Consider the following 26143-nt stretch of genomic DNA (forward strand, 5'->3'; position numbering starts at 1 on the left):
TTTAGTGCAAAAGTGTGCTGCCAATTTCATGAGCTCAAAAACTTATTCAAGAGTAGTAAAACTCAAGTGTTAGTGTGTATTTAAAAAGTTCACCTTCTGACATAAGTTTACGCCAAATTCATGGTTTATTTCCTCATGTATGGAAAGCCCCAGACGATTAAGACCAACATTTCAATTCCTTAAAAAACTAATATTCATTTAGTGCACTAGTAAACAAATGCCAATTTCACGAGCTCAAAAACATATTCCAAAGGAGTAAAACTCAAGTGTGGTGTATTAAAAAGTTCACCTTTTGACGTAAGTGTAGAAATAAATCTACAATTATTTACGCCAAATTCATCGTTTATTTCCTCATGTATGGAAAGTCCAAAACGATTAAGACCTACATTTCGATTCCTTAAAAAAACAAATATTCGTTTATTGCACTAGTAAACAAATGCAAATTTCATGAGCTGAAAAACGTTTTCAAAAGGAGTAAAACTCGAGTTTGTTCACCTTTTGACGTAAGTGTAGCAATAAATCCACTCGAATTTACGCCAAATTCATGGTTTATTTCCTCATGTATGAAAAGTCATAAACGATTAAGACCTACGTTTTGATTTCTTTAAAACAAAATGTTCATTTATTATAGTAAACTAATGCACCTAATCCTACACCTTCTGTATTAAAAAAAAGGATAATTTCTCATTGATGGATCAGGATTAAAAGTTTAGTACACCAGCCCATGTTTTAGCTATTACAAAGACACTGTTTCTTTAAATTATATGGCATGCATTCAAACCATTGCAGGAGCCAAGGTCTAAACAAGACGATACCAAAATAGAATGCTAGTCTAGCTAGTCAATATCACTGTTCGCCGTAGTCAATATGAGAAAATATTCAATCACTACTTAAAGGATAGAGGATGGAGAGCACCAACAGATAGCTTTACATTATTACTATGTATTTTGAAAGCGATGCAGATAAGTAGTTGCTTCTTGTTTATTTGTCCTGTTTTTAAGGTTTTATATTCCCTACTGAAACAATATGAGTAGTAAATGTGGTCAAGATTTGTTTGGATCAGTTGCCATTTAAAATGAAAGCGTTGCACTTTCCTTACTTTGAAAGTCAATAAAGATTTATATAGAACAAGTGAATTTATTTAACGCGGTACTTTCACTTATTCTGGATATTAATAGAATGTTCTACAGTACGGTCGTGCTCCTGAGAACCAATATAAAAGCACTCCAGCGTCACTTTCGTTCCGCTTCAGCTCAACACGCTTCCGAAAGTAGTTTTTATCTCGGTTTATGTTCAGAAAGTCATAATTAAAGGAAACGTGTAATCCAAAACCATAAACCACACTCTTTGAACTGCCAACCTCAAATAAAAAAAGTGCCCACAGTACCAGATCTTTTTAAAGTGAATCGAGTGATTGCACCTGCAGGTGTGTGTTTAATGTGCGAGCGACCACATCCACAGGGTGTGTTCAGCCTCGCCGAGAGCATGAGGGAAAACATGGTTGTTGTAAAAGCCCATTAGTTTGTTAGCACCTCCCAGACTGTTCCCTGGTTGATTGAGATGTTTGCCGTAAACCTTGAAGCAAAGAATCTTTTGTTCTGCCTCCAGGGCCCCCGAGCCACCTGTTGGAGCAAAGAAAGTGTTGTAATTGGTTGTAAAGTGAAAATTAGCTTTGTTGGAACATGAGGTAGGTTTTTCAGCTAGAGTAGATTTTTGAAGTTTAAGGAAAAACACAAGATCGTGTGGAGCTCCAAAAGAACATTCCTGAATTGTTTGAGTAACAAGTTAAAAAGGATCCAGAGAGCTTAACAAAAAGATTTTGAGAATTTAAAAAGTTTCAAGAAGTTGAAAAAGATCTGGAGGAGTTAAGAAAGATTTGAAGGAGTTAAAAAAGATCTTGAGGAGTTACAAAAGATCACTAGCAGTTAAAAACGATCACAAGGAGTTTAAAAAAAGATCACGAGGAGTTGAAAAAAAGATCGTGACGAGTTGAAAAAAGATCTTGAGGAGTTAAAAAGGATCTTGAGGAGTTAAAACGAGATCTTCAGGAGTTAAAAAGAGATCTTGAAGAGTTGAAAAGAGATCTTGAGGAGTTGAAAAAAGATCTTGAGGAGTTGAAAAGGGATCTTGTGAAGTTGAAAAGAGATCTTGAGGAGTTAAAAAATAGATCTTGAAGAGTTGAAAAGAGATCTTGAAGAGTTAAAAAGAGATCTTGAAGAGTTGAAAAGAGATCTTGAGGAGTTAAAAAGAGATCTTGAGGAGTTGAAAAGAGATCTTGAGGAGTTGAAAAAAGATCTTGAGGAGTTGAAAAAAGATCTTGAGGAGTTACAAAAGATCACATGGAGTTAAAAAAACATCACAAGCAGTTAAAAAAGATCACGAGGAGTTTAAAAAAAGAGCACGAGGAGTTTAAAAAAAGATCATGAAGAGTTTAAAAAAGATCTTGAGCAGTTAAAAAGGATCTTGAAGAGTTGAAAAAAGATCTTGAAGAGTTGAAAAGAGATCTTGAGGAGTTAAAAAGAGATCTTGAAGAGTTGAAAAGAGATCTTGAGGAGTTAAAAAGAGATCTTGAGGAGTTGAAAAAGACATTGAGGAGTTGAAAAGAGATCTTGAGGAGTTGAAAAAAGATGTTGAGGAGTTGAAAAAAGATGTTGAGGAGTTGAAAAAAGATGTGAGAGATCTGCTAGCAATGGACAGATAAACATAACTTCGTTGACAAACTAAACTCGAGTCAGTCAAGACAAACATCTCGTTACAAAAAAACATCACAGATAATTAAAGGTGTAAACAGTCAACACCTCTCCTTGTGATTATACGTCCATCAACTAGTATTTTTCTTATAACGTCACATATTATTTGTGTACGTTCACGTGGGCCCCGAGGAATATTAATTGAGGCCCCTGTGGTTAGGTCATGGAGTGAACCTACTGCATGAAAGCCTTCATTCATCTTGTCCATGTTCCTCACTGCCCTGTCCTCCCTTACAGGATCTATGTGCTGTGGGCCTTTGTGGAGGTCGCGACCTCCGTGACCAAGACGCCGAAGAGGAAGGTGAGTCATTAGCTTCCTGGCCAACCAGACAACAGCGACACTATAGGGAGGTGAAGGGTGACGACTTAACACAGTCATTCATATCATCGGGTCTTTTGTAGGTTTCCCTGCTCCGGACAGATCCTTTGAAACGTTTTATTAGGATTATTTATCGCCCAGGACATAACATCGTACATTATTCCAGACCGATGCTGGTGACCCCAGAGTTAGTGAGTGATAGAAACAGTATAATGCTTTTATGTTCGCCCGTCTGTCTCCCTGACAAGGAAAGGATGCATGCTGGGATGGGTCAGTCCAGGGAGTCGTCGGGACTGCCGACTATCAGTTTAGGTTTTTCCGCCACCGCCCCCCTTCGGTCTGTTTCCATCCCAGAAATGACATTTCCCTGGAAATGTTTCCCGACATGCAGGTCACACAGTAGTCCTGCTTATCTTGTGCGTGTCCTGATGTGTGCGGGTGTGTCGTACGTTTTTAAATATAGCTCAGAGACATTTTTATGATAATGAAATTTGCCTTTTTCCATCCATTTATATTTTTGTTTTTTACAAATTAACCAATTTATTTGAAGTCTCCCAAGCCTATGGATGTATATCAGTGCCATGAGAAAATCGAATGCTGAATTTAACTTTGAATATTATTATTTTTAGATTTAAATACAATTTTAAATTAAATAATCCCATTCAATAATTTGTATATTGACAGGTATTTTCCTAATTGGTTAAAAAGATGATAATATATATTTATTTTTACACAAAATTTTGATTTTATAATTATAATTATTTTGATTTATTTTATATTTCTTTATTCAAGCTTTCAGTCGACATACAGACGATCACGTGACTGGCTAAAAAGTAGCTCTTTTGCTTAACATTTTTGTTTTTTAAATGAAAGGCTATGAATTAAAAATAATTTAGACATTTTGTTTTGGAAAAATTGGAATTGAAATATCAAACTTAATGGGAAGAAAAATTAATAATTTTGAACATATTCGATTTTTAAAGGTAATAATCATAATATTTTTTTTTTTTAAGATTGACGTTTCAATTGATAAATTATTCCATTTATTATAATTTGTTTTTACAAAGCTTAAAAACAAAATTCCAATAAACAAGTTTGAAGTTCAAACACTTGAAATGCTATAGATTTCTGTTCAAGACGCAACAGATTAAAAAAAACAACAACGTATTTTCTCTATAGTCAACAGTTCATTCCCAACAGGAACTGTTGTTTTTTTTTAACCGCTGTTTCGGGAAAATGAAATTATAATCCTGTGAATGAACAACCCGAGTGAGAGTGTGTTTATTAACAGACCCGCCTTCACACAGGTCTCTGGCACCAGCACCATTATTATTAGATTGAAAAAATTAGCCGGACCGGATCTGAGGGTCCAGTGTTTTAGGAATGTAACCGGTAGCCGCGGAGGTTGACGGCAGCTCCTGCTGGGTCACTGCGCTCGGCTCATTAATGGTCCCAGTTATGTGGCAGCTGTGTGTTTGATGTCACTCGTTGAGACAGACTTGAGAAACAGCCATTAAGGCCCCCTTAATTTTTCCACTCCCGATTTTTCCTCCGGCCGCCCCGGTCCCCCAGACTGAGAACATCTAGACACACCTGACATCACCGCCGTCCACAAGCCTCCTGTTCATCCACCCCAACATCAACTATTTAGCAGCAGACCGAGAGAAGTGGAGCAGCAGATTTATGTTTTGGTCCCTTCTCAATAGAAACGTTTGTTCTGCCCTCACGTCTGGGGTCTGCCAACCAGGCCAGCGCTTCTGTTATGGAATTAGATGAGAAACATTTGTAAGAGACCCACAAAAGGGCGACACCAAAAAACTTCCAGCCTGGCATCTTCCAAAAAAAATGTGCTGACTGCTGAACAAATTTGCAGCACGGCCCTTCATTTCATCCCTAATCGAGCCATTTGTTCTGCACTTTCAACTTCAGGGAATTTATCCATCTGCTCAGAAGCTGTTGGCCTCCGACTGAAGCCCTCCTCAGATGGAGCGAACTGTGAGAGGTTCAGGATTTATAACTTGGCCTTAAAAGAAAGAAACTCAGGATAGAGTGAGGACTCAGTTACTGTGAAGAATTAAGTCCGGAGATTTAGAATGGTATAAAGTCCTCCAACAGTCGAATATTTTTCCATTTGCTGTCCTCAATTTGAGACAAGAAATTAAAAGGTTCTGTTCTTTAATTGTTGATTTACAAGTGTTACAAGATGGATAATAACACGTCAAAATGACTGCAGCTGGCACTGCCAGGGACTAGTTTAGTTAACCCTTACTGTATAGCTTTCTGTTTCACTTTCAATTTGGATTTGAATCATTCTTCTGGGTCTGTTACAATAGATAACTGGTTGCATGGTTAAAACAATACTAAAGTTTAACCATTTTAACTTGGACTTCAAGCAGCTAGAACTGTTATCAAATAGCTAAGTTAGCAAGTATAACAGTCGGTGTAATATTTCCTTTACTTTGAATTGCATTTTTTTTAAATCAATATTAACATTGTTATGGGTCGGTAACAATATACCTCTAGAAGCTAGCACTGTTAGCAATGTGCTAAGTTTGCAAATATAGCATTCAGTGTAAAGTTTCCTTAACTTTCAACAGAAAACGACAACAACTATATTTTGACAAATTCAAAATAGTTACAAAGTAACTTAGTTATTTAGATCTTCAACAGCTAGCGCGGTTAATAGCTAGCTAAGCACATCATTTGCTGTGGAAATGTCTTGACTTTTAATTGCGGTAAAAAAAAAACCCAAAAAAACCCAATTTGATGGTTTAAATATTTTTACAGGTTGGTTATTTTGACCTCAAGGAGCTCTGTTATCTATTAGCTTGTGTAGCTAAGTTAGCAATAATAGCATTGAGTGCGAAATTTCCTTTTAATTTCGGAACAAAAAAAAAAGACTTTTAAATATTGTTACGGAGTGCTAACTTTGACCTGATAAAAAGCAGTTTTCTCCGCTAGCTAAGTTAGCAAGTATAGCATTCAGTTAGTTTGGTGTTTAAAAACGGTAAAATTTCCTCAACTTTTAATTGTGTTAAAGTAAGTAAAATACATTTTGATAAATTTAATATCGTAACAGGCTCTCTCCGAGTGTGATGTCACTTAAAAAAACAGTGTCTTTGTAATAGCCTGAACATGTAACATGAAAGCCATTTTGCCTGTGTCCAGGTGATGGGTCGAAGGTCGCGGCAGGCTTTTGAGGTGGAGCCCGTGGAGGGGGTGTGGTCACCCTGGGGGGAGTGGTCCGACTGCTCTCAAACCTGCGGCGTGGGCGTCTCGGAGAGAAGCAGGAAATGTACCCCGCCGCCACCTCCGCCCCCTCAAGACCCCCTGGCCTCCCTCCCGCAGCACAACTGGATGGGCTACCTCCCCGGGGGGGCCGGGGGACCCCCCGTGCCGCCTATCCGACCGTACTATCCATCACGTTATCCAGTCCAACACCCGCCGTATCATTCTCCGCCAAACCCAAACAACCGCAACCCGGGTCTCTCTCTGTTCCGGAACCCTCCAGACGGGCCCGGGGGAGGAGCTCCTCCGCCCGGGCCGGGGGGCCGCTCACCTCCTTTTTATCAGCCGGACTTTTCATCAGCCAACTCCCAACGGATGCCTCCCTACCAGTCGCCCTACCAGCCGTCATCACACGGGCACCAGCAGGCCGCCCGGGTCGTCAGGAGACCCACCAACCCAGGAGCGGCGAGGCCGGAGGGAGGCAGCAGCAGAAGATCCACCTCTAGTGGTCGAGATGGTTTCCAGGCCAGAAGGTACTTAAGAGTCTGAGGTTAAATAATGGATGCAGCAGAAGGCCTTGGCCTGCTATTAGTATGTTTCTTCCGTTGTCTGTGGTTGAGACAAGGTTGTATCATTAATGTAGTACTACATTTAGTACTATCCATTGTGAGTAAAAGTACCTGCTCTCTAGGGTATCATTAGATTTTAGGAGTCAAGTTTAAGTTAAGTTCAGTTAAGTGGATTCTGGTCAAACTTAATTATTTGGCATAAACATGTTTCTTGTGTGTTTTCAAAATGTACTTATATATTTATATTTATAGAATGCTGCTTTATTTATATCAACTTTTATCGAGAGAAACTACAGTTCATGGGTTTTCTCTGTATCTTTTGGACTTCCTAAAAATGAGGTCAACAATTTTCACTCAATTATTGTCAGGTCAATTTTAAATATTAGCTTTTAAAACTCCCCGATCTTGCAATTAGAACAGGACAATTTACTCGACACCGTTGTATAGATTTCACTATTGTTATGTTTTATATTTGCACAAAATAGCTCACTTATTTTAAGTGACCATTACAATTGCCCAAAATTAAGATTTTATAAAAATCCGAAATTCTCTTCTACTAACCCAACAATAGGTGATATTGATACAAAAGTTATTTAATACATTTTTTATCTCTATGTCAAAACAGATTTAAAGCTGACACAATGTTTTTTTTATCCAGATTCCGCTGAACACTGAGTACCTGAAGCTCAATTTTCCAATTCGCGCTGCCAATATTTTAGACAAATAATTGAAAAGAACAAAAAGAGATTAAATAGGAAATTTTTTACATTTGCTTCGCTCAGCACCCTCAGTCGGCCGCTTCCAGGAAAGTGATCGCATCACACAGGAAATGAGTTTTGCACGACCAGCGGAAGAAAGCAATATTTTGTTGGAAACACATTGCAAAACTCATGGGTGTCACCATGTGACGAAAACAAACACGATTCTCGGCTCTACTTCCTAATTTGTCTTTTAGAGAACAAATGAGTCAAAGCATGGACAGCGTTGAGCTGCAGTGATAGTGAGTCGATGGATGGAGGTTGAGTAGATGACCATCTCTGTGTCCGGTTTCTGTTGTGTAATTGCATCATTACTCCTGTTTAATGTCAGGCCAGCGGGCTTTATTACGCTGCCCCTCACTGCTGGCTCCATGTCAGCCGTAACAATATTGGACGGCGTACAAGTGCAGATCTGGATCTTCTCCTCTGTCGCTCCCACAGGCTTTATGTTCCCATCTGATGTTTTTTTTCCTCATAAATGCCTGATGTACTATATTGTTTAAACCCACAGGTCCTCTCCTATACGCCCGGGACAGTTTGGTTATGGAAAAGTTCCCTTCTCTCTGCCTTTGCATCGCCCCAACCGACAGGCTCGCCACACTCTGAACAGCACCGAGGCCCCGGCGGCGTCCACGGCACCTGTGGTCGGCAGAGGCGACGAAGATGCGAGGAGCGGCGGCGACGAAGAAAGAGAAGAGAGACGCACCGAGAGCACGGACGCCTTCGCGTCTTCCTCCGAGTCGCCGTCAACGACCGCCAAAGCCGAGCACGGGAGGACCAGGGAGCGAGGCCACCACAACCTCCCGCACTCGCCTCCCGTCGTGTCGAGTCGACGGGCTTTCGACTGGCAGTCGGTCACCGCACCTCCGCCTCCCTCGCACTCGCACCACGGCAGCCCTCCCATAGGCTCTCGTTATTCGTCGCCTTTGCACCGACCGAGCCCGGTACTCCGAGACAGGGAGCGCCACCAAGGTCATCAGGCCCAACACTCCAGAAACGTCTACCCACTGCAGAACTCCCACATCCCCTTCCTTGGGTCCGACGCTGGGGAAACGCCTCAGAACTTCAGGTGCTCCGGTTCGGAGACCGAGTACCGCAGGTGCTTCACGCAGGTAAGATTATCAATAACTTTGAGTATGCAATGGTCTCTCGTTTATCTACTGCAAGATGACGCACAAGTGGAGTGATGCTGAAGGGCTAGAACACAAGGAAGGGTTCTGATGAAAAAGCTACCATGTAATTGGTTAAAACGGACAAAACAGGAGTCAGTTCCGGTCGCTCCAACACGCCATCACTTCCTGGTTCTTATGCTTCGCTTTATGGAGGGAAAAGGTCAATACAGTGTGTCACGGTAGTTTATTCGCCGCTTCAAGTCAAAGAAAATACAAGCTTTACGATTGATCGTCCGCACTTTCTCCCGGCGACTTTACAGGTCAATAGCCCCGGGAGAAAAGGTTTCGAACTGTAGAAACATCGCTATATTTAAGGCAAATTTCCGGGCCGAGAGGTCCTCCCACTATCGCCATATTGGTTCCTTCAAGCTTCCTGTGCCACGATCCCCTGTGGAGATTCCCTCCTAGATTGTTTCCTTTTCTAATCATTCAAATGTTCTTGGGTGGGGGTTTCTGTCTCCTAGTCCACCCCTCACGGATGTGTCCCGCTTCGTTCTTTTGATCCACGACCCAAGGTGTGAAAAGGCAAACAAACGGACGTTTAAATAACCGGTGTCATGTCTCTAATTCTGTTCCAAGCTTGTCTTGAGACAGTGTGTCAGTCTGAGTGAAATGTTGATTGTGAATGTGTATTCAAACGCTCTTAGATGAAGCTAGTAATTTATACTTTATATTTTGATTATCTTTTAGCATTCATTTAAGTATGGCGTATACGTATAGTGTATAATCATTTTTAATCTAACATGGTCGATCTTCAATCATTCGATTCGTCTAATTCAGTTGAAAATGCGAAACCGCAAATGTAAACTCTGAGACGTTTCTCCTCAATACGACATGCTCGGTAGTCAATCACTGCGTCTTGCTAGCGGCGACTTGTTACAGCCTCTCCTGTATATATAGCCGGCGGTCGAGCTTGATTTATACGAGCAGCATGTGTTGAAGGGAGCACTTAGGTGGCAGTAAACTGAGACGGTGAAGGTCGACGGTGTGTATTTGATAGGTTGATCATTCCCCAACACCAACACTAGCCGGTTGTCTACGAGCACTCGAGCGGAAAGCGTTCGAGCCGCAACCTCCGTGTCTTGTGTTGATTCTGGGTCACGACCAGAACACACACCTCCGTTATGAGTCAAATGATGGCACCTTGATGATGAGTAATCCCGATGGGCGAAGCTGCCAAAACGTCCAGGACGGTTCATGCCCCGGGACCCGTATCGCCCCAAAAACTTCCCAGGTATCCGTAGTGATGATTGGGGTCGCGACCCCCAGCGCACACCTCACAGTGAGAAGTGCATCTGCTGCAAGTGTGTGTTCACAAGCATTAGTCAGACGTGCTAACTCAGCCACAACAACAGGTGAAGCTCTGAGGTCACGGGCGAGTCGAGCCTCACGGAGACAGGAATGCCTCGCCTCAGTTCACTCAATTAAAAGTGAGATTAAGAGTGAAAAATGTTGATGAGATTTTCTTTACGGGCTGTCAAGAGAGCCACAGACCAAACACGAATTACAAACTTAATGTGGTTTAATTCCACACTTTATGGGGAACAAACGACCACGAAATAAAAGTTGTGGATGGTAGTAGCTCGGTAACGTTCTAACCATCTGAAGGAGTCTTGAAATGAAATTCAAAAGGGTTTGGTTGCAAAGGTCTTCTCGGGGCAAAGGTCCAAACCTCAAAGTGTTTCGAGTTGCCGACCTGTCAAGTAAAATCCAGGCCTTACTTGTTCCCTTGGGCATATCTTGGTGTTTAGTGTTGGGAAAATACCTTCGACAAATAAGTTGAGGGCCAGATCTTCTGAATCATGTCCAGCCTGTGAGCCGGTCCACCCCTTGTACTACTTTTTCCTGTTGAGATAAAAAAAAATAGACACACAATGTGAATTATCATTAAGCATTTATGTATGGAAATAGCAACAGCAAAGTGCCTTTGTCATTTGATTTGTGTAGATATCCGTTGTTAAATCTCCTGTTTTCCGACTGAACTTCATGTTTCATGCTTGCAGGCTGTTAAAAAGTGCTGCAAAGTTGCAAACTATTTATTTTTATTTTATGTTTTAAAACCACATTCATTATTTATTGGTGAATGGAATGTGTCCCATTCCAAATTGCTCAAAAGACTCGATCCGAACGACGGGTTGTTAATTCAATAGCCCTTGATTATGCCATAAACATTTATACCCAGTCACAACAATAACCTGAATTCCTGGTAAACTGCACAAACAGAAACCATGTTACAAGTACAAAATGTAATGCCTGCAATTCATTTTTGAAAAACTGATTTTCTCTTAGTCAACTATTTGGATTTTGAAGCGTACCGTTCCGATAAAAAACTGTTTGATTGTTTGATCACTACCTTGGCGGAGGACTGACTTTTAAAGAAGCCTGTTTTTTTGTTACTGGAAGGCAAACGGAGTCGCTGGAATGCAAAATATCTCCCTCAAGACTCTGGAGACACCTTGCTTTTCAGCCAGAGGGAGTCTTTGTTAAGCTGATCTCCAGAATGTTTTGTCTACTACACAAACCCTGGTACCGTGGATGTCACCACAAACACTGGCAGGAGTGATGGAGGATGTTTTTTCTTGTGACAATTGGTGATGAAAATAAAAACAGAGGATCGTGATACGATAACACATCTGCTTCTGATTTTTCCCAGCACCAGTAGCAACACCGCAGCCTTCAACCTTCTATTCTTGGTCTTCAAAATCAATTTCACCTTTTTTGTACCAGCAGAAAATGGACCACTTTATGGGAAGACATAGATTTTAGCTCAAATGTTCTTTTCTATTTTTGACCCGTGCCGTCTGTGGAGATAAATATAATGATAGTAAATGCATTCCAGGAAAGAAAGAGTGGTTTGTTGCCTCTGGCTTTACATTGAAAATCGAGTTAAAAGAAGAAAATGTCCTCCTTTTGTTTCATGTAAATCAATGGTAAATGTGTTAAAACTGCGACGAAGATTGGATCACAGGGTCTAAAATAGTCGGGGGACACGTGACGGGGTTGTTATGTGGTCCGGCCTCTACTGCCAAGGGTACGGTGATTAGATTGGGATTACAAACACACACTTGTGAGGTTCGACCGGTTATGTCTGCGGGCTGGCTCTCATCATGTGGAAGTCCACACTTGAGTCTAGGTTGGCACTCGTTCGTCCTTGACTTTCCCCTCTTAAGATAATTCCAGCAGAGCCAATGGTGCCTGTGTTTGAGGGTTTTTAGTCGCTGGCAAAAATACGCACCTTTCCCTGCCAGCGTTGCTAATAGTTAGACCTGTGATGGCGCGACTCATAAGGTTACATATCAACGCTCCAGCTCTCTGTTTGCCTTCTTTGTTCCCGCGTCTGTTTTTACTCCCAGAAATTCACATTTGCAATGATTCAAATATAAGTGTTGATGAATGGCCGACACTGCCCAGGCTTGTACTCGCGCTACATGTGTGTGTTATTGAGAGATTGAGCCAGAGTGAGCGTGACACGTCCCATTATCTATCAGATGTGTTTGCCATAACACCGGCGGCCTGAGGCCCATAACGCACACGATTGTGTGTGTATTTTTTTTTTTTACTGTTGCCAGAAAGAGGGGGTACAAAGGAAATAAGGGGGTCATCAGGGGACGTTCGGAGAGTGTGAGAGTGTTCAGGCCAGAGAGAGAGAGAGAGAGGACCGGTGATGGACATGACGTAGTTAAGTCGAAGTGAAAGAAAGAAGTGTTTTAAAAGGAATCCGTTCACAGAAGTTGGAGGGCAAAAGGGCGACTGTATGTGGAAGGAGGGAGGGGGAGAGCGAAGGAACAACAAAGGAAAAATGTAGATGAATGAGTCGGGAAGGAGAAGAAAAAAAAAAGCAAGAAAACGTAGAATTTACAGGCAGCTCATTAACAACCATGTTGTTAACATTATGATTAATGATTTTATCTGGTAATTGTTGTTTTTTTAGGCATTTGAAAAATGGTTGAAATCTGCTTCAAGGGACAACAGATGTGTATCGTTGCGGTTAAATCTGATGCCGATTAAATGGTGCCTGAAACTACTAAAACTACATTTTTACAAAAAAACTTTTTATATTTCTTCATGAAACTGTTATTTTTTTGAAGAATATTAAAACCAATACTGAAGAGAAGCAGCCACATCTGCGTTCCTGTCGGGGTTCAGTCTATCAACACGGTTCCTCTTGCACAACGTACTGCACGTTAGAGAAAGAAAAGCTCGCCTGTCACAGACAATCCTTTAAGTGATTTGTGGATCCTTGTCCCCTTATCATCTTTTACCGAAGATTCCCTCGAAATCCGTTCATCCTATAACCTCCTTGGCGAAGGTAATTATAGTTTCTCCAGCGTTCCGACGCGCAACAGAGCCTACATTATTCTCCGAAAAGGTAGAACTCGGGAAGAAAGTAGAAACATTTTTATGCCTCGGTCGTCACATGATTTCCAAGTAAATATTTAGCCTGACTCTGGAGTTCCAGGACTAAGTGCTTGAGAAGATAACGTGATGATAAAATGTGTCAACACAATACAGCGAGCTCACATGTAAAGTATGTGTGTTTCAGCTACATTTTGTGTGGAAGCCAGCAAGGAGAAATAAAAGTGGGTCATTTTATTCGATTATTTGAATCCATCCTTGCTTATAGATGGTGTCAAACTTCTTGGTCCAAGTGTTCGGACTGTGACTGAAAGAGTGTTTATTCTCACCATTGCCTTCTATCTGCTTGAAAACGACTCCCGAGATCTAATGGCTTTGGCGTCATCGCACAGGAAGCCTGTTATTCATACCGTCAACACAGATCCTCACTCCTCCGCTGTAATAACAGTGACCAGATGTTACGAGGACGTGTGTTCACCAGGTGACCCGCGAGTGTTCCTCCATGGTACACATCCCGGCTCCTGGCCGATCTGGTCTTCCTCTGATTTGTGTTTTTAACAAGCCGAGCTGTTGGCGTCGCTACAAAAACCAGATATCACTGCTTGTTAAAAACAGTTCATTTCGGCTTCTGTGAGCCCCGAGTTCCCACAATAATTGTTTTTGTACCCCATTCTGAACACCCCAAATTTACCCCCTTTCTTTTTCTCAGATCTCGTGTAAACTTGATGCGAAAAGTATTTAGTACCCTAACCAAGACCTTGTTCACATATTTCTCAGCAGATATTTGGTATTTAAGAGGCTTTTAACTCCCAAACTAATAAAGCTCTAACTATAAAAATGCTCTGATCTGGTTTAATGGTTTAAGGAACTGGATGTAAAAGAGTTTTTGCACATAAATAGGGCGTCAGTTAACACCACATCATTGTGTTAGCGCTGAAAGTATGTGTTAAAATTAGCTGGCGTTATTTCCAAAGCGCTCCGATTTCCTTCTCCATCCATTCTTGTTAAGTTCCTCCTTCTTCTGAGTAACTATCAGGGTAAGTGGAGATAATCGGAAATGACTCAAAGAGGCGCGACGGAGCAAAGGGTTGCAACATTAATGAGAAGAAATTTAACCTAGAAACCTACATACTTAGAGGGTTATATCACCAACACTTCTTGTTTGACTGTTTGCTATGGATTTACGGGGATTTAATCTTTTTAATACCGAAGGTTAACCCGGTAAATCTAGAGTTTAGAGGCACACTTGGTTCCGCAAAGGATTAGAGCTACTTGAAAACAGAGGTTAGACAAATGTTCATTCAGATCGGTTTAATTAACTTCATCGCCAACTGTGTAGGAGTTTATTTTGAATTTTTACATTCTGTTTTCGCTTCTCTTGTTCCTTTTTCCTCTTAACAAATGGCTAAAAGCGTCTCTCCACAGAAAAGCTGAACACCCGAGGAAACGATGACAAAGATAAACGACTGTTTTGTTCTTGTTCCATTTGTTCTAGATCTCCTAACAACCTTCAACGTAGTTATCCTGACATTCATAACCTTTTTTTCCCCTGCAGTTCTCTCTCAACCTTTTTCACTGAACAAAGGCAGCTTTTACGAGTGTGAAATGCAACATTTTACAGTAAACATAGGCCATAAAATGCTTCTTTAGTGTTTTAGTGTGAGAAGGTCAAATCAGAATTGACACAATAGACATAAAAAAAGGAAAGTTATTAACTTTTTAATGTGTTTTGTAGCTCATTGATATATTTAGATGTAATTGTTGAAAAAACAAATTCAATTCTGAACCAAAATTAGTCCTAGAAATCCTCACAAAGATCGAAGATATCTGGCAAAGCACTATATTTATCATTAGATATCATTTTTAAATATCATTGACTGCATTAATTGGCAGATTGCAGTACAGAACTTGCCCATTAGTTTTGGGAGAAAGTTCCCGGGCAGCTCCACCTTGATAGAGACCATGAGAATTCCTTCAAATTATTCCATGATCCAGATGGTATTTCTAGAAAACGACCTTAACATTTATTCCTCAATAGACATTTCCTTAAAATCCAGGCTTGTGACAATCAAACTACTGACTTAAACCAGGATTTATCAGTTAGCTAAAATCAGGATGTTAAAAATGAGCACAGGCGAGGAAAAGAGTCTGAGATATGAGACGTCAAAATAAAAAATTGAGGTCATCAGTCAAATATGTGGAGGGGTTTTTATTTTTAGCTACCTGGGAGGATAAAACACGATGGTCAACGATTGAACTGTAGCAATGTTTGGAGCAGGAGTAATTTGAAAAGCTTTTTGGGTCATAATTCAAAAAGATTGAAGTGTCTTGATGCTGTTTAATAACATTCCTCGTGGAAATAAAAAAACACACACAAATCCCATCTAAAACTTCTCATGTAATTTCTCCAGACTTCAGAAGGTAAACTCTGGAAAAGTTTGTATGTTTACGGACTAAGTTGTTGCTCCTCGTCCTGGAGGGTGAGCCACATTATCTGGCTGATGTTTTTGTTCCCAGCGTGAGGCTTCAGTCTCCCGTCGCCCGTGTTGTTGATGGATGAGGAGAGTTTCCTCTGGAGACTCCTGACTTCCTCGCGGGGTCAAGGCCGGGTCCTGGGTGTCGCCGGCAAATCGCCGACTCGGTCTCGGTCACAAGATTAGTCAGAGAATGTTAATCTGGGACGACAAACACATGTTGCATTTGAGCCGTTAAACAAGCTCACACTTATTGACTTGTCAAGGATTTCTGCCTGTGTGTACAGCGATTACTTCTGTCACGTGAAGTGTGTGATTTATGGCCGCCGGGTTGATTCTGTTGTTCTGCCGGAGGTTCGCCGTAATACCTGAGGAATGACCGGCCATCGTCGGGTTGTATAGTGAGGTGGCCAGCTGTGCAGGCGGGGACTTGTAGGAGGGAGTGATACTGAAACATCACCTGTGGAAAAACACTCCATAACCTTCTCAAACTCATTAGTCTTGTCTGTTTGTTCTTCGCGTCTCGGCGTCACAAAACTCCGCTTGTGTGTTTATTGCGTGTGGTATTTTGTGTGTACGTGTGTGTCGCCCCCTGCCCCACAACCCCGAAAAACTTTTATGTCTTTATATATGACCCCCCCCCAACTGACCCCCCTCTGGTAGTTAAACACTTCTATAACTCTCACAGCTCCCACACGAAAACACTGACTCTCTGTTCCAGCAGCTGCGTTCACTTCTCTTTCACCTGCTCTCGGCCGCTATCTGACTTTCCATCTTCACCACATCGCTCCGAGTGTTTGTGTGTGCGGCCGTGACACTGGCTGTACTGTCAAGAATACAACACTTCTGCCTTGTGTGTCTTGGCCTTTAAAAGTATATATTTTAACTGTGTATTGTTTTTGATTGTCTAAGCGCTTTGTGACACTGGTCTAAAAAGGCGCTTTACAAATAACCTTTACTTACTCACACTATTCATTTTTAGCTGGGTATTTTATCCCTTCACTTGCTGTTCTCAGATCCCCCCACATGTTTTCTTTGAGTCACATCTGGACCAGTCATTTCAAAGCTCTCCAGATGTTTGTTGTGAACAGATTTTTACCACTTTTTTTGGCGAGTTTTGGGTCTTTTGTCCTGCTGGAAGACCCATGTCCTCGGTGCCATAGGGACCAATGATTGCAGTGAGACTTTTAAAAAAGGGATTTGTTGATGTCAGTTGAGTTTGATAGACATATCAAGTCTGGGTAGATTAATATTCCTGTTAAAATTGAGGGGAAACACAAAGATGATCTCCATATTCTCAGTTCCTTATCATATTTGATACATTGACAACCATTACACCAGAATTGGAGTAGGTTTGGATAAAAAGAAAGATAATTCAAATGACTGGGGGTCAAAGAATTAAAATAAAATATCACAATCAGGCTTATATTTCTTTTAAAGACAGATTGTAAACATACATTTTTGTTTGGCCTGAGACTGAAGCCCTTATTGAGTGTGACACCCGTACTTTAAAAGGATGGAAAAATCAATTAAATTAAATTTCAGATACTGTAAAAAGCTTTGGGACCTTGTTGGAAATCTGTCTTTTTAATTCTCTCACTGCCTACCAAGAGTCACCGTGTGTTCATATTTCCACTGGATCTAGGAATTGCCATAAAATAATATAATAATCCATAATTTGGTATAATTTAGTAATTATGGGTAACATGGCGGTCGTGTTAGGATTGGCATCTCCTCCACCGGCTTGAACAACGAAGACTTTTATTTGTATTAATTTGTATAAGAGGCGGAAAACGTATTTAAAGAAGAGGCTTCTGAGGTGGTACTGTGGAGACATTTTTAGAGGGATGTTGTTCCTACGAATGTTTTTTTAAGTTTGTCATGCGTACAGAAAAATCGAGGCCCCTAAATACCCTTTGACTTTTTAAAATAAACATTCTTATGTTTGGCCCCATGTCTGCAGCGGAATTCAAAAATATTTTCATATATACCTAACTATATCTGTCTTGTTTGAACAACTTCTGGACTGAAATTATGAGGCCAACGTCCTCAACAATCCAGCGTCAGCAGCAGACATGTGTCGTTGACATGCAGACCATGTCGCTCGGCCTTTGTTGCATGTTAAACCCCGTTTCCTCTCTTTTCAAATAACAGCGAAACCCCGAGAGCAGAATTTTAAACACAAAACAAATGTCCCAACAAAGGCCTCTCTGAATGACTTTTGCCTCCAAACTCTCTGTATTGTAAATAAACAAACTGCCATGTGTATATTTTCGTAAATTGATCAGTAAAAGTATGTCAAGAAGCGTCTCGGAACTCAATTACATTTGATTAACCACTCGGTGGGGGCCTCGACGGGAAAGACCCCGACTCCAGAAAACTATTCCTGGGGATGCGGATTGTCACCTCCCTGAGGGAGCGGGTGAATCTGGGCTAACTGTGGGGCCCACGTCTACTCGTAAACACAGGAGCTGGACACTTGTGTGTGTCAGTTGAGTGTGTGTGGTCAGGAAATGAGGCCACTAACCACGAAACTTTGAAACTTGGTAATTTGGTTTTCATCGTAACAGCACTGGACTACGATAGTGGGGATTTCATATTTCGTTTTTCTAGTAAGTAAGTAAGTAATTTTTATTTGTATAGCGCTTTTCCAGACCAGGGTCACAAAGCGCTTAAACAATCAAAACAATATTCAATAAAGTATACATTTTAAAGATAAAAAACTGAGAACACAACAGGAGTTCCAGAAAATCAAGGAAAAGCCTGAACAAATAAAAACGTCTTAAGATGTTTCTTAAAGGAGTCAATAGACTCCATCAAGCGCAAAGAGAGAGGAAGATCGTTCCAAAGCTTAGGAGCAACAGCCTGAAAAGATTTCTCTCCTCTGGTCCTGAACCGTGTGCTTGGAACCATAAGTAGATTCTGATCCACAGACCTCAGAGCCTGAGCTGGGGTGTAAGGCTGGATCAGATCAGTGATGTAAGGAGGAGTCTGACCATGAATAGATCTGAAAGTAAGAACCAGAATTTTAAAGTTGATCCTGAAAGAAACTGGAAGCCAGTGAAGAGTTCTGTATCAACTGCAGGAACCTCAACACTTTTGATGGGACTTTATTCCATTAATAAGTAAGAAATTAACTATAAAGAGAGCGCAGACCCCTAGATTTGCATCTATTTGATTTCTAAAGCACGTTTTTGTTAGTATTTGAGATATGGTTGAAAACAATAAGCTTAAAAAAGACAGCAAGCAAGAGTGGCATTGTCAACTTTTCCTTTCATTGAAACAGTTTTTGAGATTTGTAAATGTTTTCACAAAGAAAACCAAGTGGATTGATGGATATATGACTATATAACAGAGGAATTATTTTCCCTTAAATGATGGCCCCCTTACAACCTGGTATTAAATGGTGCAAATGATGTATGAACATGTTTGTTTGATAAGTATTACTGTTTGGCCATAAAAAAAGCACTGACAGTACCCATAAAAAATGAATTGTATCACAATGAGTCATAATCAACAAGATCATAGTATCAAGGAGGACAAATGTTTACAAGCGTGAGACACTTTTAATACAAGCTCTCAGCGAGATGATCTATTCCTGGTAAAGGGTTGAAACGCTACACGATCACATGACGCATCACAAGGAGTCCAGCTTGACTTCCTGTCTCCCGGCAGAAGAGATTGTTGAGAAAAAAAAAGTGTATCGTCTCTTGACTTCTGGTGAGCGTTTCACGAGCGTTTCCGTGAGTGCACTTGAGGTTTTAGTGTTTAGGAATCGTACTCTCGCTCCCCTCGCCACGAAACCCACCTCGTGCCCTCCAACACCTCCAAAGCATTTTCTCCTCTGTGAAAGCTATTAGTTTCTCTTTCTCTCCCCCCGTCACTCTGCCACTCCCTCCGGCCTCCTGCTCTCACTCCCCCTCTGTGGTTTAGAAGGCCCAACCCCCCCCCCCACCCCGATCACTGAATGAACACAAAAGTATCGACAATAATCACTCACAAATTCTCGGGGGAACCATGAAACACTAGTGAACACTTCTTCTCCTCTGTTTGCTCTCTCACTTCTACCGCCCTTCACTCCCTCCTCCATTCAGTCCATTAGCCTCCCTCTGTTTTTATACACCCCGACTCTTCTGGGAGCCCCGGACCACTTGCCTCTTTAGTGCGCGCGATCAATGCAAACACTTCACTTAAAGCTTAAATTCCTGCGATCGTACGCCCTTTCCCATGTCGCATTCCTTTTGTTTTTTTTCCCTGACATGGATCTGCAAATACCTCGTACCACAGCCATGACCAAAAGTGCGGTAAAAGGGCCAATTTGCTGCCCTTTAGCAGATTTCATGCGGCCCACGGTCATCGTTAAACTTTATTTAACCAGATTAATACACAACCTTTTAATTGTTAGAGTATGTTTTAAGTTTCTCAAGCAGTTTTTGATATTACGATTATGACTAGACCAAAGGAAAAGGCTAAACAGTGAAGAAGGTAATTTGTAAACACTGAAAATGTTTTTCCTGTTGGTCTGGTTGAAGATATACAAGCTCTGCATTAATGGATGGATGGATGGATGGATGGATGGATGGATGGATGGATGGATGGATGGATGGATGGATGGATGGATGGATGGATGGATACTGTAGCTAGATGGATGGATGCCCTAGCTAGATAGACATGTACAGTAGATATATGGATAGATAAATAAATAGTGTAGAGAGATGGATACTGCAGCAAGATAGATGGATACTACAGATATATACCGTAGATGGATACCGCAGATAGATATTTCAGATTTATACTGAAGATATAAACCGTAGATGGATACCACAGATAGACATCGAAGATAGATATCGCAGATGGATACCACAGTTGGATACCACAGTTGGATACCACAGATGGATACTGTAGATGGATACCGTAGATGGATACCATAGATGGATACCACAGATGGATACCATAGATGGATACCGTAGATGGATACCGTAGATGGATACCACAGATATATACTGAAGATATATACTGCAGATAGACATCGAAGATAGATACCGCAGATGGATACCGTATATGGATACCACAGATAGATATCACAGATATATACTGAAGATATATACCGCAGATTTATACCACAGATAGATACCGTAGATGGATACCGTAGATGGATACCACAGATATATACTGAAGATATATACCGCAGATTTATACCTCAGATAGATACCGTAGATGGATACCGTAGATGGATACCACAGATATATACTGAAGATATATACTGCAGATAGACATCGAAGATAGATACCACAGATGGATACCATAGATGGTTACTATAGATGGTTACTATAGATAGACACTGTAGACAGATAGTAGCTATATACAGTAGATGGATACTGTAGACAGATACAACAGATAGATAGTGTAGATAGTTTACGTAGATAGATACCGTAGATAGATAGTAGCTATATACCGTAGATGGATAGTGTAGCTCAGTGGTCCCCAACCTTTATTGCACCACGGTCCAGTTTCCGTGCATTTATAGTCGGACCAAAAACGATCAATTTGCCTCAACTTTAACAGAATTGATGCTTCAATAACGCTGCAGCGAACTGTCACCACTATAGTCCGACACATAAGACTGGTTCACCTTTATCTGAACAGCAGTTTCAGCTTGAACTTAGAGTTCTGGTCGTACACAATGTGCCGTTCATTGTTTTTAATTCCAGCAAACACGTTTAGACACACACACAAATCTAGTTCAAGTCTTCGCTCCGAGTGTTTATGTCGGACAGAAATATTTACAACCAGAGCAAACTGCATTTCACACACACACTGAGGCAAATTTACACGGTCACTGAAAAAAAAACCCGGGGTCACATGTGACCCTGGGCTGTTCCACGCACACATTCTGTTCGTATTACAAATAAGAGAAGTCACACAAGAGTCAAATTATACGTTTTTTTTCACTTTCTTTTACAACATGTGACACGACTGCATCTTAAAGCCGTTCGGTCACACTATGGCACAGACTCCGGTTCACATGGGAACTGATGATCAGCGTCTGTCTTTTCTCCTCCGATGAGTAACGTGGAACCCTCCAGCTGTTTGGGACAGCTGCTGGGATCCAGAGTAATTAAAAGAAGGAACGAATCGATGAAAGAGAAGAAGTCCGCGGGGGTGCCAGAGGTTACGGGGGAGCCTCCATGTGTGTGTGTGTGTGAGCCGTACATCAGCGGGAACAGGATTAGCTGTAACGTGGCAGATTGACGACCGGGAAAGAGTGTGAAGATACCGAAGTGGTTAACATGAACCAACGTTCTCCGCTTACAAGGGTTTTTCTTGACACGCCGAGGACTCTGCTGGTGTGAGGAGGCCTCCTAGTTTGTCTGCTCACAAGTTGACTCCTTTCGTGTCACTACAATAACTGAAGAAGAAGCAACATCTACAAATAACCTTGTTTTGACCTTGTTATTAATATAAATACATTCTTTACCACCCGGTAACGAACAAAAAACATTAAAGCCATAATACATATATTTATTTCTAAGCATTCATGTTTATAAATATGTCCTCAACTTTTGATATCTTATAAGAAATGTATAGATTTTGATCTTCAATATACACAGTGATAAAAAGAGTTGTAAAGTTTTACCTGCTAGCTCTTTTATTAACTAGTTAAGCTAACAAGTACCATTCAGTTTAGGATTTCACTAAACCTTATTTTACAGAAGAAAGAAAACTAAATGCCTGCTTGATACCTTGGCTCCTGCAAGGGATTGGCTGATGTCGTCAGTCACTTTAATAAAAGCAATGTTACAGGATGGTATATAAAACTCTGGGGCGAGCATAAAACAGGCTTAAGGGGAGAAAAAGACCCCCATGACAATGAACTTTATACCATATTAAACACATATAAAACTGACAGTTTCCATCATTTCTGCTACTTTGGAGGTTATTTGGTTGTTAAATGTATCTTTTTGTCATTTAGTGTTTATACTTTTAAGATATATCATACAAAATCAATCGTACATATATAGTGATATTACACTTGTATTGTTAAAAATTACATTTGACACTTACCAGATGTGAAGAAATTGTAAGTTTGGTGGAAAATTGAATTCGATAAAACTTTATTTTTCCCTGAAGTGCAATTAAAAACCACACACATGAATGGGTTTAAAGTAACACAGAAAACTCTATATACACGACAGTGAAAAGACAAAATATGGATGTTTTTATTTTAACTTACATTGAAGCATGTGTTGTGTAACTTTCAAATAAAAGTAATGTGAGATCTGGTGAAGTGAAGCAACATTACAGAGACCCGCCCTGCCTTTAACGTACAGTAAGTGATCCGGACAGTCAACAGTAATCGAGGCCTTCAAATACTTCTCGTTCCATAAATATTAAGAGGACCATGTGGTTTTTCCCGAGGAATGTTTTTGTGTATTTATGAGTCACACGACTGGCGTTAACCCCAGTTATGCGTCGTACTTTCGGCTGAAAAAAACTATCTCGGTTGATCCGCCTGATGTTTGGTGACGTTTTTATGCAGGTATGCAGGATCTCTTCTCCGCCGTATAGATCCATGTGGTCCTTCTATAGACACACACACACACATGTACACACACTGTGCAGAAGATTTATGTGCGACGCCGCTTCCAGAGTTTTTCTATTCTTTCCATATGTTTCGACCGCTGCCAGGAGCCCAGTTCGTCTGTGTTGTTGTGTTTACTTCGCCCGAGATCACGGCTGCTTGTTAAGAACCGTCTCCGCCCTGAACGTCTCCTGAGACTCTTTAATAGTCTTATTGATTCAACGTGCGGCACAGACTTGACTTTTCTTTTTTTGTTGTGTTTCCAGGTTTGTGCCGGAGCGTCTCCGGACTCCAGGGCGGAGCAGTGCGCCGACTTCAACACCAAGGAGTTCATGGGTCGGCTCTACGACTGGGAGCCCTTCACCGAGGGTGAGGTCTCCACACAGTACAAGTGTTTAAGTGACATGTGGAAGGTTGAGGGGTCAAGGGTCGCCTCAGACGCTATGAAATAATCCTCCTTTTGATGGAGTCGTTGGGCGATGCGGGTGGCGAGAGTCAAGACTGAAACTCTCACTTTTCATTCTTCGCACAAAACATTCTTCCTTTTTTTCCTCGCATTAATCCAACATCTCGCTCTCTCTCTCTCCTCCGCCGCTGCCAAGCTTCTCCTCCCTCCTTCTTCTACACAGATTCCTACCGAGTGAGATAAAGCGAGCGAGCGAGGGAGGTGAGAGGTGATGGGATGTAAATGTTTGGTCAAGATTTCACAGAGAAAAGAGACAGAGGGAATCTTTTTTTTTTGTTCCCCCGCTCTCTTTAACTCCAGATTATGTTTGGAGGGAAACAGATATTAGAGGAATGTGTGATGAAGAGCAGAAGAAGGAGGGATGAACACGGTGGTCACAGTCGCAGCTGCGAGGCGGTCAGTTTGGTGGAGGACGCACATGTGCGAGCTGCTGCTGCTGCTGCTGCTGCTGCTGCTGCTTCCACCCCAAGTATGCGTTGGCAACCGAGACTAGAACAGATGATAATGGAACAGAAGAGTTTGTTGACACACTTGCCATCGTGAAAACAGCCGGATTAAATTAGCCAAAGCTCACGGGAGGGAGACCCGCCAGTAGCTTTAAATCACACTTTGTGTAACCCGACAGCTTTACAACCAAAGTTCTCCCACAGCAGCCAAATGTTCTTGTATCTCCGTGGGCAACAGAAGACGCTCGATAAGATCGCTGACTTGTGGCGGTTCGTAAACCAACACTGAGGTTCCTCAACAATGTTAACCAGCAGACATTTTCTTTTTGAATTCAAAACTCTGAACACAGGATCAGATTTACTTACTTAATTGTTCTCAGTCTAAGAAAGTTCTGAAACGTCAGGCAAGCATGTGACCGAAGGCTGCTCACTGATTCGTTGGTTGACGTCAACTTGAGAAAGTATATTTTATCAATGACTTGGAAAAAAAACTTTTGTGCTCTTCTTTTTATAGATATGTCCAGGTTAGACCAGGGCAAAGTGGGGCTCGAGGGCCAAACACAGTTCTTTGACTATATTTATGTGGCCCGCAGATGAGTATAATAGTATAAAACTGATCATGTAGCTTTTTATTGTTCTTTTTAATTTTAAATATAATAGTTAAATTATAAATACAACTTCCTTGTTTCATAGATCATAATGAAATCCTTTAGATTTAAATTTTTTGTTTGTATGTAGTTCCACAAATTCGAAGATCACATTAAGATAATTAATCCATAGTTTTTATTAAAATAAAATTGAACATTTAAATAATGAACCATTAAATCACGTTTGTCTTAATTGCACTTAGAATATACTTTTTTTTGGCATAAACAAATGTTCAATCTTGTTTTTTGCCTCCTTCTTTCTTAAAAAAGTCACATTATGTGTAAGAAATCGAATTGGAATCTGACTTTTAAACTTGGAAAAGGAAAACTTAACATAAGATTTCTCTTCAAACTACTTTCTAATGCAGATTTGAATTGCTCTTCAGCCACAAGAAGCAATTTCCCATGAGGCTGGATTTGGCCCTCGGACCATCATCTGCACATGTTGTTTGCATCGTCGAGGCTTCAGGCAGTTTTTGTAATAAACGCTTCTCTGTAGCGGGAAGTCATCGCCGGGTTATCAGCCGGATCAGCTGTCTGCGTAAACACACCGAGGCTTTCCTTCGCTCTTCCTGTGAGCATCCACAGTTTACTGTATTTATCTGGAGTAAGCTCGGATACTCTCTGCCCTTGACCCGTTTATCTCCCCCAAAATGTTCCTCGACATCTCCTGAGGAAAAAGGCTAGGACGGGACGGTGGGGGGAGATAGGGAGGTACATCCACGCCAATAAATCAGGGTGACAGTCGACGTGCACTGTACAGACACGCAGCAGGAATCTGGGAAGTTATTTGGATAAAGTGACAGGCGTCAGGTTTATTGGTGCAGGAGAAACAAGACAAGGATTAAAGGAAGAACATGGAGATGATGCTGATCCACTCCTGCTACGTAAACCACGCTGTAACGTTTACTCTGGTCCGGTTTTTAACATCCATCTTCTTATCAACAGCTTGTGAAGACGGTTTATGTTCCAGAAGAGATTCATGTGTGTCTGTTTATTCCATTTATGCTGCATTTAACAGCCTGGGATACTAAACAAGGGTGTGTTTAACACAGTGTGTTTGGAAGATTTAGGCAGGAAGTTTATTTCAGACGTGATCCTAACAAAAAAAAAGAGTTTTCCTCATAGCTTCGCTCTGAGAAACGGACAGCTGCACGTGCAGGTGTTGTTTTACTTAAATATGCTCTTTTTTTTCCAAGCCTTATCCCCCCATGGAAACCCATCCTCTCCTCTTCCTGTCCCACTGCCGCGCTCTTTCTCTCCCTCTGACGGAGTTTGTTTAGAGCGAGAGATAGTGGCGAGCGTATTTAGACAACACATATTCCACTGTCTGAACACTAAGCTCAGAGAGGCAGCGAGATAGACGGTCAACGAGA

General features: G+C 41.2%; 2 protein-coding genes across 2 annotated transcripts in view; one reads left to right on the top strand and one right to left on the bottom strand.

The window, feature by feature from the left end:
- itga10 (integrin, alpha 10) overlaps positions 1-26143 on the bottom strand; it is a 370978-nt gene that overhangs the window by 155622 nt on the left and 189213 nt on the right. The gene's annotated exons all lie outside the window — the stretch shown is intronic.
- adamtsl4 (ADAMTS like 4) overlaps positions 1-26143 on the top strand; it is a 42115-nt gene that overhangs the window by 969 nt on the left and 15003 nt on the right. The window contains exons 2-5 of the mRNA XM_087812666.1: positions 2988-3051; positions 6238-6830; positions 8136-8736; positions 23475-23577. Coding sequence (XP_087668792.1) covers positions 2988-3051; positions 6238-6830; positions 8136-8736; positions 23475-23577 — 1361 coding nt within the window. The remainder of the gene's footprint in view (positions 1-2987; positions 3052-6237; positions 6831-8135; positions 8737-23474; positions 23578-26143) is intronic.

The sequence above is a fragment of the Callionymus lyra genome, chromosome 17 (assembly GCF_982586985.1).
Source record: "Callionymus lyra chromosome 17, fCalLyr1.hap1.1, whole genome shotgun sequence".
In the NCBI taxonomy this organism is placed as follows: domain Eukaryota; kingdom Metazoa; phylum Chordata; class Actinopteri; order Syngnathiformes; family Callionymidae; genus Callionymus; species Callionymus lyra.